At 46.2% G+C, this 18548-nt stretch overlaps 1 protein-coding gene across 2 annotated transcripts in view; it reads right to left on the bottom strand.

The window, feature by feature from the left end:
- LOC143805334 (phospholipid-transporting ATPase ID-like) overlaps positions 1–18548 on the bottom strand; it is a 159292-nt gene that overhangs the window by 2055 nt on the left and 138689 nt on the right. For both annotated transcript variants that reach the window (XM_077284563.1, XM_077284572.1), the window contains exons 23-27: positions 8364–8587; positions 7995–8078; positions 7567–7812; positions 4460–4598; positions 4224–4354 (exon numbers count right to left, since the gene is read on the bottom strand). In XM_077284563.1, coding sequence (XP_077140678.1) covers positions 4224–4354; positions 4460–4598; positions 7567–7812; positions 7995–8078; positions 8364–8587 — 824 coding nt within the window. The remainder of the gene's footprint in view (positions 1–4223; positions 4355–4459; positions 4599–7566; positions 7813–7994; positions 8079–8363; positions 8588–18548) is intronic.

The raw sequence follows: 18548 nt of genomic DNA on the forward strand, positions 1-18548 counted from the left end.
GTAGCAGTAGGCAGTGGTCTACTGTGTCGAAGGCAGAGGACAGGTCGAGAAGGAGAAGGATGGAGAACTGTTTGTTAGTTTTGGCTGTGAGTAATTCATTAGTAATTTTGGTCAGGGCAGTTTCGGTGGAGTGGTGGGGGCGGAAGCCAGATTGGAGGTTGTCAAGGAGAGAGTTAGATGAGAGGTGGGAGGAAAGTTGAGCATGGACATGCTGCTCAAGAAGTCTGGAAGCAAACGGGAGCAGTGATATTGGGCGATAGCTGGGCATAGCAGTTGGGTCAAGGTTAGCTTTTTTCAGGATGGGTGTGATGGCGGCATATTTGAAGGCAGAGGGGAAGGTACCAGAAGATAGCGATAGGTTGAAGAGATGGGTTAGGGCTGTAATGAGCATGTTAAAAATATATCTCTCCCATCCCATCCCATGCCCCAGGGTAAGTAAAGAGGATGTTACAGTTTACATTTACATATACACCTGTAATGTGTTCACAAAGTGGTGTGGATTGTGTGGGTACACTGGCCCTTGTAGGACAGAAGTGGATTCCTCAATCAGGGGTGGTGTAAGTAATGCAGACGGACACCTGTAGGAATCAGTTCACTATCTCTTTTGCCTCCTTCACAACAACATTTGTACTGCGCATTTGTCACTATGGACTTATATCCCCAGAGCATCATGGCCCCCATCTTAAAATCACCTCTCCTGGCAGCAGGACTCTGCAGTAGCTCTTGTCTGGGACCTTGCACACTCTTGCGGTCTTCTCACTCAGTTACCATGTCAGAGTTTTTCACAGACAGTCACTTGTCTCAGGTTTCAGACGCTTCTTATGTGCCAGTCCTCACAGTCAGGAATGAACCTTTTTGCTCCTGTCTGCTTTACCTGAGCTGTGCTCTTATGATGGCTGATCTTCTCCTCTTCACTCACAAGAATAAGCCTTTTTTCTCTTTCTGTAATGGTAGCACTCTGATCTAGGAGAGGTAATCTTTCCTCCTGTGGCTGTCTTCTTTCATGCTCCTCTTTGACCCTAACTCATACCTTCCAACCATCCCGGATCTAGCAGAAAAGTCACAAATTTGGGGAGCTGTCCTGATGTCATGGTAGGTTGGCAGTACATCCCGACTTAAACTGTATCTTTCTCCACAGGACACAGATACAGTTGAATACAATGGTGGAGTAGGGAATAGTGATGAGCGAGTATACTCGTTACTCGGGTTTCCCCGAGCATGCTTGGGTGGTCTCCGAGTATTTTGGCGTGCTCGAAGATTTACTTTCTGTCGCCGTAGCTGCGTGATTTGCGACTGCTAGACAGCCTGAATACATGTGGGGGTTGCCTGTTTGTTAGGGAATCCCCACATGTATTCAGGCTGTCTAGCTGTCACAAATCACCCAGCTACGGCGACAGAAAGCAAATCTCCAAGCATGCCAAAATACTCGGAGACCACCCAAGCGTGCTCGGGGAAACACAAGTAACGAGTATACTTGCTCATCGCTAGTGGGGAACCATCAGATCCTTACACCATTCAGTCTGAGTAGACAGAGACTGAGGAAGATGTGAGGAAGATGTAAGGACCTTTCGGTCATATGACATTCTCAGGTCACGTGACTGGCAGCCGAGACCAGTTCTGCAGAGAAGGTGGACACACACACATGCGTTGGTTGTGTTGCTGCTTCATATTCTGTTGGGTGGACATCATACTGTGTGGGGGGCATCCTACAGTGTAGAGGTGCATCAAACTGCGTGTGGGGGGGACTGTCAGGGGCATCATACTGTGTAGTGGTATAAATTATAGGTGGCATTATAGTGTGTGTGTGTGAGACACTGGATATGTCATACAGTGTCAATGGACTTTGGGGGAATCGTATATTTTGTGGGTGGTCATGGGGGCATAATTCTATTTGTAATGAGTTTTGGAGGCATCATATTGTGTGTGTGTCACTATAGAGGCATCATTCTGTGTGGTGAACATTTGGGGCATCGTGATGTGGGGGGATGAACTATGGGTGTCATCATACTGTGTGTGGGGACACTGGGAGCATCATGTTAAGTGGAGGTGTAGCATACTCTGTGTCGGCGGCTGTGGGGACAATATACTGTGTAGGGGGCAATAGGGGCATCATAAAGTGTGTCAGTAGCTGTGGGGATAATATATTATATGTAGAGGACACTGGGAGCATCATATTACATGTAGGGGCATCATGCTGTGTGTTGATGGCTGTGGGGACATCATACTGTGTAGAAGAAACTGGGATCATCATTTGCGTGTAGGGGCATCATACCATGTGTCGGAGGCTGTGAGAACAACATACTGTGTGTGGAGAACAGTGGGAACATCATATTGCGTGTAGGGGCATCATACTGTGTGTTGGTGGCTGTGGGGACATCGTACTGTGTGTGGGGGAAAGTGGGAGTATCATATTGCATGTAGCGACATCATACTGTGTGTGTCGGCAGTTGTGGGCACAATATAATGTGTGTGGAGAACAGTGGGAGCATCATATTGCGTGTAGGGAAATCATACTGTATGTTGGCGGCTGTGGGGACATCATACTGTGTGTGGGGGACAGTGGGAGTATCATATTGTGTGTAGCGGCATCAAACTGTGTGTTGGTGGCTGTGCGAACAACATACTGTGTGTGGGGGACAGAGGGAGTATCATATTGAGTGTAGGGGCATTATACTTTGTGCCAGCAGCTGTGGGCAGAATATAATGTGTGTGGAGAACAGTGGGAACATCATATTGCGTGTAGGGGCATCATACTGTGTGTTGGTGGCTGTGGGGACATCGTACTGTGTGTGGGGGAAATTGGGAGTATCATATTGCGTGTAGGGGCATCATACTGTGTTGGCGGCTGTGGGGACATCGTATGTGTGTGGGGGAAAGTGGGAGTATCATATTGTGTGTAGGGGCATCATTCTTTGTGTCGGCAGCTGTGGGCACAATATACTGTGTGTGGAGAACAGTGGGAGCATCATATTGCGTGTAGGGGCATCATACTGTGTGTTGATGGCTACGGGGACATCATACTGTGTGTTGATGGCTGCAGGGACATCATACTGTGTGTGGGGAAAAGTGGGAGTATCATATTGTGTGTAGCGGCATCATACTTTGTTTCGGAGGCTGTGGGTGCAATATACTGTGTGTGGGGGACTGAGTGAGCATCATATTGCGTGTAAGGGCATCATACTGTGTGTTGATGGCTGTGGGGACATCATACTGTGTGTGGGGGAAACTGGGATTATCATTTGTGTGTAGGGGCATCACACTGTCGGAGGCTGTGGAAACATCATACTGTGTGTGGGGCACACTGGGAGCATCATATTGCGTGTAGCAGCATCATGTCGTGTGTCAGTGGCTGTGTGCACATCATACTTTTTTCACGGATAGAACTCAATCACTATAATCTTTAGGACTGTACACGTGTCTATGTTTTTCTGATGTCTGAGCAATCTGAACCAAAACATGGAGACACGTCTTCCTTTTATCACAGTCACAAATTAAACTTACCAATGCAAGTCTATGGGTCTGTGAAAAAAAGATAAAATCGGACAGCACTCAGATGCCATCAGTGTGCCACTTGTATAATGTCCAACTTTCATGTTTTCATGTTTTTGGTAGGAGAAACTGGAAATCTTTTTTTTGGATGGGAGATAAATCACTGATGTCTGACTGAGCACTTACTCTTCTGCTGACCTAGGCCTTCTCACACAGGCTTTGGGCTTGTAATAAGGTGTGACTAGCGCCCTAATCTAAGTCTCTGTCAGTGCAAAAATCTGTTCTGTGCTTCCAACTCCAAAAATGCTTTTTATCCTCTGGATGTAAACAGAAATATTTCATTTTACTTACAGCAAACAGTGACCTGAAACTCAAAACTAATATATCCAGATAATCAGGATGGATTCTGAGGTTGAGACGAGACAATTTTTTTCCTACTGTAATGTATCGCCAGGTTCAGCTCTGTCTGATGTTGGTGGTCCCTGGTGTCATGCCCCATACAATAGGCGCTCAGTAGATAACCATTTCTGATCGCTTTGCACTATGCTGTCCTGAGGATGCCGGATTATCAGAATTTGACAGTAATTTCAGTTTAGAACGAGCTTTATATTTTTGCAGATAATGTAAGAGTCTGAAAAATCGTTCAACAGTCAGAAATCACAGCCACACTATAGTTTGCTGAGACTTGGGGTCCTGCCACGTAATGAGAACAAATCACGGCAGCGGCTTCTTACCCTGTCGCTGAATGTGGGTTTGAGCTGTGATCTCAGGAACCTGTAGGCCACCACCGGCAGCACGCAGAGCACCAATGTCAGGAAGATGGCGAGCCAGATGCTGGGCTGGTTCAGAGAATTCCGAGCCGTCCCTGATGGAGAAGAAAATATGGCTGTTACATCTTTGGGTTCCACCACACCGATGTGTAAAAGTCATATACAAACAAATGAACATGAAAAAAGCACAGGTCACTCACCGATGAAGGGGAACGAGCCCGTGAAGATCAGATACATGCCGTCACTGTACGTGGTGAAACTGATGGCAAAGTACACCGCCAAACTGCCCCAGATGAAGAACTGGTTTACTGCCGTCCAGTAAGCGGTGTCCAGGCCAATCTAACGAGACAAAGGGAGGGCTGATGAGCCAAGACTGAATATGGGTATGACACTTGGGGTACAGGACAATGACACTGATACTTGGGGTACAGGACAATGACACTGATACTTGGGGTACAGGATAATGGCACTGACACTTGGGGTACAAGATAATGGCACTGACACTTGGGGTACAGGTTAAGGATACTGACACTTGGGGTACAGGATAAGGACACTGACACTTGGGGTACAGGATAATGACACTGACACTTGGGGTACAGGATAATGACACTGACACTTGGGGTACAGGTTAAGGACACTGACACTTGGGGTACAGGATAAGGACACTGACACTTGGGGTACAGGATAAGGACACTGACACTTGGGGTACAGGATAATGACACTGACACTTGGGGTACAGGATAATGACACTGACACTTGGGGTACAGGTTAAGGACACTGACACTTGGGGTACAGGATAAGGACACTGACACTTGGGGTACAGGATAATGACACTGACACTTGGGGTACAGGATAAGGACACTGACACTTGGGGTACAGGATAAGGACACTGACACTTGGGGTACAGGATAATGGCACTGACACTTGGGGTACAGGATAATGACACTGACACTTGGGGTACAGGATAATAACACTGACACTTGGGGTACAGGATAATGACACTGACACTTGGGGTACAGGATAATGACACTGACACTTGGGGTACAGGATAATGACACTGACACTTGGGGAACAGGATAATGACACTGACACGTGGGGTACAGGATAATGACACTGATACTTGGGGTACAGGATAATGACACTGACACTTGGGGTACAGGATAATGACACTGACACTTGGGGTACAGGATAATGACACTGACACTTGGGGTACAGGATAATGACACTGACACTTGGGGTACAGGATAAGGACACTGACACTTGGGGTACAGGATAATGACACTGACACTTGGGGTACAGGATAATGACACTGACACTTGGGGTACAAGATAATGACACTGACACTTGGGGTACAGGATAATGACACTGACACTTGGGGTACAGGATAATGACACTGATACTTGGGGTACAGGATAATGACACTGACACTTGGGGTACAGGATAATGACACTGATACTTGGGGTACAGGATAATGACACTGACACTTGGGGTACAAGATAATGACACTGACACTTGGGTTACAGGATAATGACACTGATACTTGGGGTACAGGATAATGACACTGACACGTGGGGTACAGGATAATGACACTGACACTTGGGGTACAGGATAATGACACTGACACTTGGGGTACAGGATAATGGCACTGACACTTGGGGTACAGGATAATGACACTGACACTTGGGGTACAGGTTAAGGACACTGACACTTGGGGTACAGGATAAGGACACTGACATTTGGGGTACAGGATAATGACACTGACACTTGGGGTACAGGATAATGACACTGATACTTGGGGTACAAGATAATGATACTGACACTTGGGGTACAGGATAATGACACGGACACTTGGGGTACAGGATAATGACACTGACACTTGGTGTACAGGATAATGACACTGACACTTGGGGTACAAGATAATGGCACTGACACTTGGGGTACAGGATAATGACACTGACACTTGGGGTACAGGATAATGACACTGACACTTGGGGTACAGGATAATGACACTGACACTTGGGGTACAGGATAATGACACTGATACTTGGGGTACAGGATAATGGCACTGACACTTGGGGTACAGGATAATGGCACTGACACTTGGGGTACAGGATAATGGCACTGACACTTGGGGTACAGGATAAGGACACTGACACTTGGGGTACAGGATAATGACACTGATACTTGGGGTACAGGACAATGACACTGACACTTGGGGTACAGGACAATGACACTGACACTTGGGGTGCAGGATAATGACACTGACACTTGGGGTGCAGGACAATGACGCTGACACTTGGGGTACAGGATAATGGCACTGACACATGGGGTACAAGATAATGATACTGACACTTGGGGTACAGGATAATGACACTGACACTTGGGGTACAGGATAATGGCACTGACACTTGGGGTACAGGATAATGGCACTGACACTTGGGGTACAGGATAATGACACTGATACTTGGGGTACAGGATAATGGCACTGACACTTGGGGTACAGGATAATGACACTGACACTTGGGGTACAGGATAATGGCACTGACACTTGGGGTACAGGATAATGACACTGACACTTGGGGTACAGGATAATGGCACTGACACTTGGGGTACAGGATAATGACACTGACACTTGGGGTACAGAATAATGGCACTGACACTTGGGGTACAGGATAATGACACTGACACTTGGGGTACAGGATAAGGACACTGACACTTGGGGTACAGGATAATGACACTGACACTTGGGGTACAGGATAATGACACTGACACTTGGGGTACAGGATAATGGCACTGACACCTGGGGTACAAGATAATGATACTGACACTTGGGGTACAGGATAATGACACTGACACTTGGGGTACAGGATAATGACACTGATACTTGGGGTACAGGATAATGACACTGACAGTTGGGGTACAGGATAATGACACTGACACTTGGGGTACAGGATAATGACACTGACACTCGGGGTTCAGGATAATGACATTTGGGGTACAGGACAATGACACTGACACTTGGGGTGCAGGATAATGACACTGACACTTGGGGTGCAGGACAATGACGCTGACACTTGGGGTACAGGATAATGGCACTGACACCTGGGGTACAAGATAATGATACTGACACTTGGGGTACAGGATAATGACACTGACACTTGGGGTACAGGATAATGACACTGACACTTGGGGTACAGGATAATGACACTGACACTTGGGGTACAGGATAATGACACTGACACTTGGGGTACAGGACAATGACACTGACACTTGGGGTACAGGACAGTATCTATGGCTAGAGATTCACCTGTGCAGATACAACAAGCAGCAGACAGGTCTGAGCCATCAAAGCAAATGACTGGTAGTCAGATATGGCTTTGCCATCATCCCTCACTGTGTCGTACAGGGCTCCATAAGGCACAAAGAACAGAACGAGGGAGCTGTAGACTCCATGGATCACACACTTCATAAACTCCTTCTTATTGAAGTAGCGGTTCTTCTGTCCGGGATCATACAGCTGCGGATACTCCATGCTCCAGCGGTCGTCCACGTCCTGGTGACACGATATGGCAAATATGACAAAGACCATTATACTAAAATCTGTCTAGTTCTGTAATGATGCCCTTCAGAGGTCCCAGAAAACTGTCTCACGATCCCTGAGGATGACCACACTGGTGAACTAGACTTTACTTGCCTACTTTTACTGAAAGTAATAAATTGCATTAGAGTCCATACCTGATCAAACAGACTCATCCCCAGCACCGGCAGCGAGGTGTACACCAGATTGTACAAGGTGATGAACCATTCGTCATACACGGTCTGTAAAAACAGCAGCAGATGAATCACACGACTAAGCTGCGGCACAGATAAATGGCCACAAGATGGCAGTACTGAGCCAGCATGAACATCGGTCTCGGTGGTGTTACTGGTGGGTTCATATGTGGTCAGTGGTACAATTATAAGAAAAGCATTGATAAAGCTCATTTTATTCATTTGCTCCAAGAAACTTAACCCTATAATTCTATTTTCTATATTCCCAAATGAAAATTATCACATTTATTGGCTTTTTATTTCTACCTCACTGTAGCGTTTTTGTCATCTTACCTGGGCAGAGAAGCCGCAGAAGAATGCATACCAGAAATGAACCAACGTGAAGGTGAAGTTCTTGTAGAAAAAGTATCTCAGGAATTGGCACATGCGGATATAGGACCAGCGGCCGTGTACCAGCAGGAGGCGCTGCAGGTATCGAAACTGGGCGAAGGAAAAGTCACTGGACAGCACAGCTTGCATCCCCTCCTGTCCGCTGATCCCCACCCCAATGTGAGCCGCTGGGGAAAGAGGGAAAAAGAATTAGCTATGGATATACAAATATATAATACCAGGGGTTTTATCATCATGGTGATGACATTGCTCACTATTCAAGGCATTATATGTAATACATGTCCCAATCTGCTGAGAAAAGAAATGATCCATGTGAAGCCATCATCATCTCTATAATAATAATAATAATCTTTATTTTTACATAGGGCTAACATATTCCGCAGCTTTACAGTTTGCACACATTATCATCGCTGTCCCCGATGGGGCTCACAATCTAGATTCCCTATCAGTATGTCTTTGGAATGTGGGAGGAAACCGGAGAACCCGGAGGAAACCCACACAAACACAGGGAGAACATACAAACTCCTTGCAGATGGTGTCCTTGGGGGGATTTGAGGAGCAAGGGGTCTTCTCTGATCACAGAACGGAGAGGCTGATATGTGGCAGCTGCTCTGTTCCATGAGTAAGGGCATCAAAGACTGGGACAAGAAACTACTGGAAAACTCCAACTGGGAAAAGAAACCACTGGACACCTGCAACTGAGACATGAAACCACTGGTCATTTACAACTGGGACAAGAAACCACTAATTACTTCCAACTGGGAAAATAAACCACTGGACACTCGTCTGAGACAAGAAACTATTGGACATGTCCAACTGGGACAAGAAACCACTAGACACTTCCGACTGGGAAAATAAACCACTGGACACCTCTGACTGGGAAAATAAACCTCTAGACACTTCCGACTAGGAAAATAAACCACTGGACACTTCCGACTGGGTAAATAACCCACTGGACACTTCTCACTGGGTAAAGAAACCACTGGATACTTCTGACTGGGTAAATAAACCACTGGACACTTCCGACTGGGTAAAGAAACCATTAGACACTTCTGACTGGGTAAAGAAACCACTGGACACTTCTGACTGGGTAACGAAACCACTGGACACATCTGACTGGGTAAAAAACCACTGGACACATCTGACTGGGTAAAGAAACCACTGGACACTTACGACTAGGTAAAGAAACCACTGGACACTTCCGACTGGGTAAAGAAACCATTGGACACTTCCGACTGGGAAAATAAACCACTGGACACTTCTGACTGGGTAAAGAAACCACTGGACACTTACGACTGGGTAAAGAAACCATTGGACACTTATGACTGGGTAAAGAAACCACTAGACACTTCCGACTGGGAAAATAAACCACTGGACACTTCCGACTGGAAAAATAAACCACTGGACACTTCCGACTGGGTAAATAACCCACTGGACACTTCTCACTGGGTAAAGAAACCACTGGACACTTCCGACTGGGTAAAGAAACCATTGGACACTTCTGACTGGGTAAAGAAACCACTGGACACTTCTGACTGGGTAACGAAACCACTGGACACATCTGACTGGGTAAAAAAACCACTGGACACTTCTGACTGGGTAAAGAAACCACTGGACACTTACGACTAGGTAAAGAAACCACTGGACACTTCCGACTGGGTAAAGAAACCACTGGACACTTCCGACTGGGTAAAGAAACCATTGGACACTTCTGACTGGGTAAAGAAACCACTGGACACTTCTGACTGGGTAACGAAACCACTGGACACATCTGACTGGGTAAAAAAACCACTGGACACTTCTGACTGGGTAAAGAAACCACTGGACACTTACGACTAGGTAAAGAAACCACTGGACACTTCCGACTGGGTAAAGAAACCACTGGACACTTCCGACTGGGTAAAGAAACCATTGGACACTTCTGACTGGGTAAAGAAACCACTGGACACTTCTGACTGGGTAACGAAACCACTGGACACATCTGACTGGGTAAAAAAACCACTGGACACTTCTGACTGGGTAAAGAAACCACTGGACACTTACGACTAGGTAAAGAAACCACTGGACACTTCCGACTGGGTAAAGAAACCACTGGACACTTCCGACTGGGTAAAGAAACCATTGGACACTTCTGACTGGGTAAAGAAACCACTGGACACTTCTGACTGGGTAACGAAACCACTGGACACTTACGACTAGGTAAAGAAACCACTGGACACTTCCGACTGGGTAAAGAAACCATTGGACACTTCCGACTGGGAAAATAAACCACTGGACACTTCCGACTGGGTAAAGAAACCACTGGACACTTACGACTGGGTAAAGAAACCACTGGACACTTCCGACTGGGTAAAGAAACCACAAGACACTTCCGACTGGGAAAATAAACCACTGGACACTTCCGACTGGAAAAATAAACCACTGGACACTTCCGACTGGGAAAATAAACCACTGGACACTTCCGACTGGGAAAATAAACTGCTGGACACATCTCACTGGGTAAAGAAACCACTGGACACTTCTGACTGGGTAGAGAAACCACTGGACACTTCCGACTGGGTAAATAAACCACTGGACACTTCCGACTGGGTAAATAAACCACTGGACACTTCCGACTGGATAAATAAACCACTGGACACTTCCGACTGGATAAATAAACCACTGGACACTTCTGACTGGGTAAAGAAACCACTGGACACTTACGACTGGGTAAAGAAACCATTGGACACTTATGACTGGGTAAAGAAACCACTAGACACTTCCGACTGGGAAAATAAACCACTGGACACTTCCGACTGGAAAAATAAACCACTGGACACTTCCGACTGGGTAAATAACCCACTGGACACTTCTCACTGGGTAAAGAAACCACTGGACACTTCCGACTGGGTAAAGAAACCATTGGACACTTCTGACTGGGTAAAGAAACCACTGGACACTTCTGACTGGGTAACGAAACCACTGGACACATCTGACTGGGTAAAAAAACCACTGGACACTTCTGACTGGGTAAAGAAACCACTGGACACTTACGACTAGGTAAAGAAACCACTGGACACTTCCGACTGGGTAAAGAAACCACTGGACACTTCCGACTGGGTAAAGAAACCATTGGACACTTCTGACTGGGTAAAGAAACCACTGGACACTTCTGACTGGGTAACGAAACCACTGGACACATCTGACTGGGTAAAAAAACCACTGGACACTTCTGACTGGGTAAAGAAACCACTGGACACTTACGACTAGGTAAAGAAACCACTGGACACTTCCGACTGGGTAAAGAAACCACTGGACACTTCCGACTGGGTAAAGAAACCATTGGACACTTCTGACTGGGTAACGAAACCACTGGACACATCTGACTGGGTAAAAAAACCACTGGACACTTCTGACTGGGTAAAGAAACCACTGGACACTTACGACTAGGTAAAGAAACCACTGGACACTTCCGACTGGGTAAAGAAACCACTGGACACTTCCGACTGGGTAAAGAAACCACTGGACACTTCCGACTGGGTAAAGAAACCATTGGACACTTCTGACTGGGTAAAGAAACCACTGGACACTTCTGACTGGGTAACGAAACCACTGGACACATCTGACTGGGTAAAAAAACCACTGGACACTTCTGACTGGGTAAAGAAACCACTGGACACTTACGACTAGGTAAAGAAACCACTGGACACTTCCGACTGGGTAAAGAAACCATTGGACACTTCCGACTGGGAAAATAAACCACTGGACACTTCCGACTGGGTAAAGAAACCACTGGACACTTACGACTGGGTAAAGAAACCACTGGACACTTCCGACTGGGTAAAGAAACCACAAGACACTTCCGACTGGGAAAATAAACCACTGGACACTTCCGACTGGAAAAATAAACCACTGGACACTTCCGACTGGGAAAATAAACCACTGGACACTTCCGACTGGGAAAATAAACTGCTGGACACATCTCACTGGGTAAAGAAACCACTGGACACTTCTGACTGGGTAGAGAAACCACTGGACACTTCCGACTGGGTAAATAAACCACTGGACACTTCCGACTGGGTAAATAAACCACTGGACACTTCCGACTGGATAAATAAACCACTGGACACTTCCGACTTGGAAAATAAACCACTGGACACTTCCGACTGGGTAAATAAACCACTGGACACTTCTCACTGGGTAAAGAAACCACTGGACACTTCTGACTGGGTAGAGAAACCACTGGACACTTCCGACTGGGTAAATAAACCACTGGACACTTCTGACTGGGTAAATAAACCACTGGACACTTCCGACTGGGTAAAGAAACCACTAGACACTTCCAACTGGGAAAATAAACCACTGGACACTTCCGACTGGAAAAATAAACCACTAGACACTTCTGACTGGGAAAATAAACCACTGGACACTTCCGACTGGGTAAAGAAACCACTGGACACTTCTCACTGGGTAAAGAAACCACTGGACACTTCCAACTGGGTAGAGAAACCACTGGACACTTCCGACTGGGTAAAGAAACCACTGGACACTTCCGACTAGGTAAAGAAACCATTGGACACTTATGACTGGGAAAAATAAACCACTGGATACTTACGACTGGGTAAAGAAACCACTGGACACTTCTGACTGGGTAAAGAAACCACTGGACACTTCTGACTGGTAAAAAAACCGCTGGACACTTCTGACTGGGTAAAAAAAACACTGGACACTTCTGACTGGGTAAAGAAACCACTGGACACTTCTGACTGGGTAAAGAAACCACTGGACACTTCCGACTGGGTAAAGAAACCACTGGACATTTCTGACTGGGTAAATAAACCACTGGACAATTCCGACTGGGTAAAGGAAACATTGGACACTTCCGACTGGGTAAATAAACCACTTGACACTTCCAACTTGGTAAAGAAACCACTGGGTACTTGTGACTGGGATAAAAAACACTGGACAAATCTAACTGGGACAAGAAAACATTGGATATATCTAAATGGGACAAAAACCACTGAGAACGTCCAACTGGTATATGAAACACTGGACACTTGTAAATGGGACAAGAAACCGCTAAACAAAATACCAAGTCTTGTGGAACCAAATCTTTAAATATGCTGGACTGGGGCTGAAGATCAGAAGAACAAAAACAATGAATAAGACAAACAAGACCAACAGACATCTGAAACTGTGGAATCACACAACTAACCATACTGGACTATGGAACCGAACAACTAACCATACTAGACTGTGGAACCGAATAACTAGCCATGATGGACTGTGGAACCGAACAACTAGCCATGATGGACTGTGGAACTGAACAACTAGCCATACTGGACTGTGGAACCGAACAACTAACTATACTGGACTGTGGAACCAAACAACTAGTCATACTGGACTGTGGAACCGAACAACTAACTATACTGGACTATGAAATAATAATAATAATAATAATTTTTATTTATATAGCGCCAACATATTCCGCAGCGCTTTACAACTTATAGAGGGGACTTGTACAGACAATAGACATTACAGCATAACAGAAATCACAGTTCAAAACAGATACCAGGAGGAATGAGGGCCCTGCTCGCAAGCTTACAATCTATGAGGAAAAGGGGAGACACGAGAGGTGGATGGTAACAATTGCTTTAGTAAGGCTGGTTTCACACTTGCGTTTTGATCTGCAGCGTTTTTAATAAAAACGCATGTGGTGAAAAAACGCATGTAAACGCGGCAACCCGCTGCGTTTTTTAGACGCATGCATTTTTGCATGCAGAAAAAAAAACGCTGCGTTTTGCCGCGTTTACATGCGTTTTTCCATGCGTTTGCGTTTTTTAAACGCATGCTGAGAAGTGTGTGACAGCTGCCAATCATCAAAATCAACTAGAAAACCCACTATAGAAATAGCTAGGGTTAGGGATAGGGTTATGGATAGGGTTAGGGTACTGTCACACAGTGCAATTACGATCGCTACGACGGTACGATTCGTGACGTTCTAGCGATATCGTTACGATATCGCAGTGTCTGACACGCAGCAGCGATCAGGGATCCTGCTGAGAATCGTACGTCGTAGCAGATCGTTTGAAACTTTCTTTCGTCGCTGGATCTCCCGCTGTCATCGCTGGATCGTTGTGTGTGACAGCGATCCAGCGATGCGTTCGCTGGTAACCAGGGTAAACATCGGGTTACTAAGCGCAGGGCCGCACTTAGTAACCCGATGTTTACCGTGGTTACCAGCGTAAAAGTAAAAAAAAAAAAACCGTACATACTCACCATCTGATGTCCGTCAGGTCCCTTGCAGTCTGCTTCCCGCTCTGACTGAGCGCCGGCCGGAAAGTGAGAGCAGATCACAGCGGTGACGTCACCGCTGCGCTCTGCTCTCACTGTACGGCTGCACTCAGTCAGAGCGGGAAGCAGACTGCAAGGGACCTGACAGACATCAGATGGTCAGTATGTACGGTTTGTTTTTTTTTACTTTTATACTGGTAACCACGGTAAACATCGGGTTACTAAGCGCGGCCCTGCGCTTAGTAACCCGATGTTTACCCTGGTTACCAGCGAACCTCGGCATCGCTCCAGCGCCGTGATTGCAAAGTGTGACCGCAGTCTACGACGCTGGAGCGATACTCATACGACGCTGCGACGTCACGGATCGTGCCGTCGTAGCGACGAAAATTGCAGGGTGTGACAGTACCCTTAGGGTTAGGATCTCTAGGGTTAGGGTTAGGGGTAGCTTTTTATTAGAATGTCCTGGTCACCAGGTCACTGATAAGCCACCCCCCACCATCAAAGTGATAAAGGGATCCAAACCCTAACCCTAAGGGTACTGTCACACAGTGGCACTTTTGTCGCTACGACGGTACGATCCGTGACGTTCCAGCGATATCCATGCGATATCGCAGTGTCTGACACGCAGCAGCGATCAGGGACCCTGCTGAGAATCGTACGTCGTAGCAGATCGTTTGGAACTTTCTTTCGTCGCTGGATCTCCCGCTGTCATCGCTGGATCGTTGTGTGTGACACCGATCCAACGATGCGTTCGCTTGTAACCAGGGTAAACATCGGGTTACTAAGCGCAGGGCCGCGCTTAGTAACCCGATGTTTACCCTGGTTACCATCGCAAAAGTAAAAAAAAACAAACAGTACATACTCACATTCCGGTGCCCGTCAGGTCCCTTGGAGTCTGCTTCCCGCTCTGACTGACTGCCGGACGGAAAGTAAGAGCAGAGCACAGCGGTGACGTCACCGCTGTGATCTGCTTTCACTTTACGGCGGCACTCCGTGAGAGCGGGAAGCAGACTGCAAGGGACCTGACGGGCACCGGAATGTGAGTATGTAGTGTTTGTTTTTTTTTTACATTTACGATGGTAACCAGGGTAAACATCGGGTTACTAAGCGCGGCCCTGCGCTTAGTAACCCGATGTTTACCCTGGTTACCCGGGGCCTTCGGCATCGTTGGTCGCTGGAGAGCGGTCTGTGTGACAGCTCTCCAGCGACCACACAACGACTTTCCAACGATCACGGCCAGGTCGTATCGCTGGTCGTGATCGTTGGAAAGTTGCAGAGTGTGACAGTACCCTAACCCTAACCCTACCCCTGACAAGCCACCCCCCACCATCAAGGTGATAAAGGGATCCAAACCCTAACCCTAACCTAACCCTGACAAGCCACCCCCCACCATCAAGGTGATAAAGGGATCCAAACCCTAACCCTAACCCTACCCCTAACCCTGACAAGCCACCCCCCACCATCTAGGTGATAAAGGGATCCAAACCCTAACCCTAACCCTACCCCTAACCCTAGGGATCCTAGGGATCCATAGGAATTGACTATTATGTTGACCTGGTGACCAGGACATTCTTCTAATAAAAAGCTTTGTTCAATGTGGACACCCCAAGATATACGGTATTGCTATAGAGTACTAAAAATATAAACGCGTAGAGTATTGACTGTCATATAGGGTTAGGGTTAGGGTTAGTATCCCTTTATCACCTTGATGGTGGGGGGTGGCTTGTCAGGGTTAGGGTTAGGGGTAGGGTTTGGGGTAGGGTTTTCTTGTTTTTTCTTGTGTTTAGGGTTAGGGTTAGGGTTTTCTTGTTTTTTCTTGTGTTTTCTTGTGTTTTTCTATAAAAACGCATGCGTTTTTAACGCAAGCAAACACATGTGCTTAAAAACGCATGCGTTTACATAGACAGCAATGCATTTTTTTGCCGCGAATAAACGCATGCGTTTTTTTGCGGCAAAAAAACGCCGCTAGAAATTACTACAGGTTGCATTTCTGCAACTGAACGCACGCGTCAAAAAAACGCATGCGTTGCCGAAAACGCGTCAAAACGCATGCTAAGGCTACGTTCACATTTGCGTTGTGCGATGTTGCGTCGGAGACGCAACGCACAACGCAAACAAAAACGCAACAAAACGCACGCAAAAACGCTGCGTTTTGCGACGCATGCGTCCTTTTTTGCCGAAATTTGGACGCAAAAAAAAATGCAACATGCTGCGTTTTCTGCGCCCAACGCTTGCGGCCAAAAAAACGCATGCGTCGCAAAACGCAGCACAACGCATGTCCATGCGCCCCCATGTTAAATATAGGGGTGCATGACGCATGCGGCGACGCAGCGGCGCCCGACGCTGCGTCGCACAACGCTAATGTGAACGTAGCCTAAAAAAAACACATGTTTTCTTTTTTTTTTTTTTTTTTTTAATAGGCCACACAGGGATAGTTAGGTTAATGCGTTGAGGCGGTAGGCCAGTCTGAACAAATGAGTTTATAGGGCACGCTTAAAACTGTGGGATTTGGGGATTAATCGTATTAACCTGGGTAGTGCATTCCAAAGAATTGGCGCAGCACGTGTAAAGTCTTGGAGACGGGAATGGGAGGTTCTGATTATTGAGGATGCTAACCTGAGGTCATTAGCGGAGCGGAGGGCACGGGTAGGGTGGTAGACTGAGACCAGAGAAGAGATGTAGGGTGGTGCTGAGCCATGGAGTGCTTTGTGGATAAGGGTAGTAGTTTTGTACTGGATTCTGGAGTGGATGGGTAGCCAGTGTAATGACTGGCACATGGAACAAAACATCTAACCATACTGGACTGTGGAACCGGACAACTAGCCATGATGGACTGTGGAACCGAACAACTAAACATACTGGACTATGGAATAGAACCGCTAAACATCTTAGGTTGTGAAAAAGAATAATAACTAGACATTTTGGAGTATGGAACTGAATTACTAGACATTCTGGACTGGGGTGCCAAACTATTACCACCAAGAAATGGAGCAACATAGCAATGGACCCTAAACTATAAGACAGGAAGGAAGGGAACAAAACCAGAGACCAGGCTAGAAAAATAAAGACAGTGGAAAATAGGGCAGCAAATCATTAGACAACCATGAATACTGAACATCGGTGGGTGTGACCCACAAAACCACAAGAACTGGGCAGACAAAGTGAATTAAACATTACTAGCAAGTTACTAGGGGGTACTATATGACAAGGACCTTACTTTTGGAGATGGGTGAATCTATGGTATACTTAAAGGGGCTGACCAGTGAAAATATATGATAACTTATTGATCAGTGAGAGTCCAACAGCTGGGATCTTCACCAACAGGCAGAATGGAGAACTTTCATCCCCCATTAGAATGGAGCCGCAGAGTACATGTCTGAGCTGTGCTCCATTAATTAAATATTTAGTATTGCAACATTTGTAAACATCTAATTTACGAAAACAGAAAATTATTTAACCTGCACAGTAAAAACCACAAGGCAAAAGAAAACAAAAAATCAAAATGTTAGACTTGCAGGGTTCTTTATTAACGAACCTACCCAAAAAATGTTCTAAAAATCAATCAACACTTTGAATGTACCACAAAATAAAACTACCGCTCCTCACACAAAAAAACAAAACCCTCATACAGCTCCATTGAGGAAAAAAAGGAAAAAAAATGATGACTTAGAAAATGGCAAAACAAACTAATTTTTTTTTTTTTTTTTACAAATTTCAGAATTTTTTAAAACAAGTTTGGTTTGATAGTGATTGTCCTGACCTGGACAATCATGTCGCTAGGTGACTTTTACTGCACAATGAAGGTCACCTTTTCACCGCAATGGAAATTTTTCCCCCCCAATGTATAGTTCTTCA

The sequence above is a fragment of the Ranitomeya variabilis genome, chromosome 1 (assembly GCF_051348905.1).
Source record: "Ranitomeya variabilis isolate aRanVar5 chromosome 1, aRanVar5.hap1, whole genome shotgun sequence".
NCBI classification, from domain to species: domain Eukaryota; kingdom Metazoa; phylum Chordata; class Amphibia; order Anura; family Dendrobatidae; genus Ranitomeya; species Ranitomeya variabilis.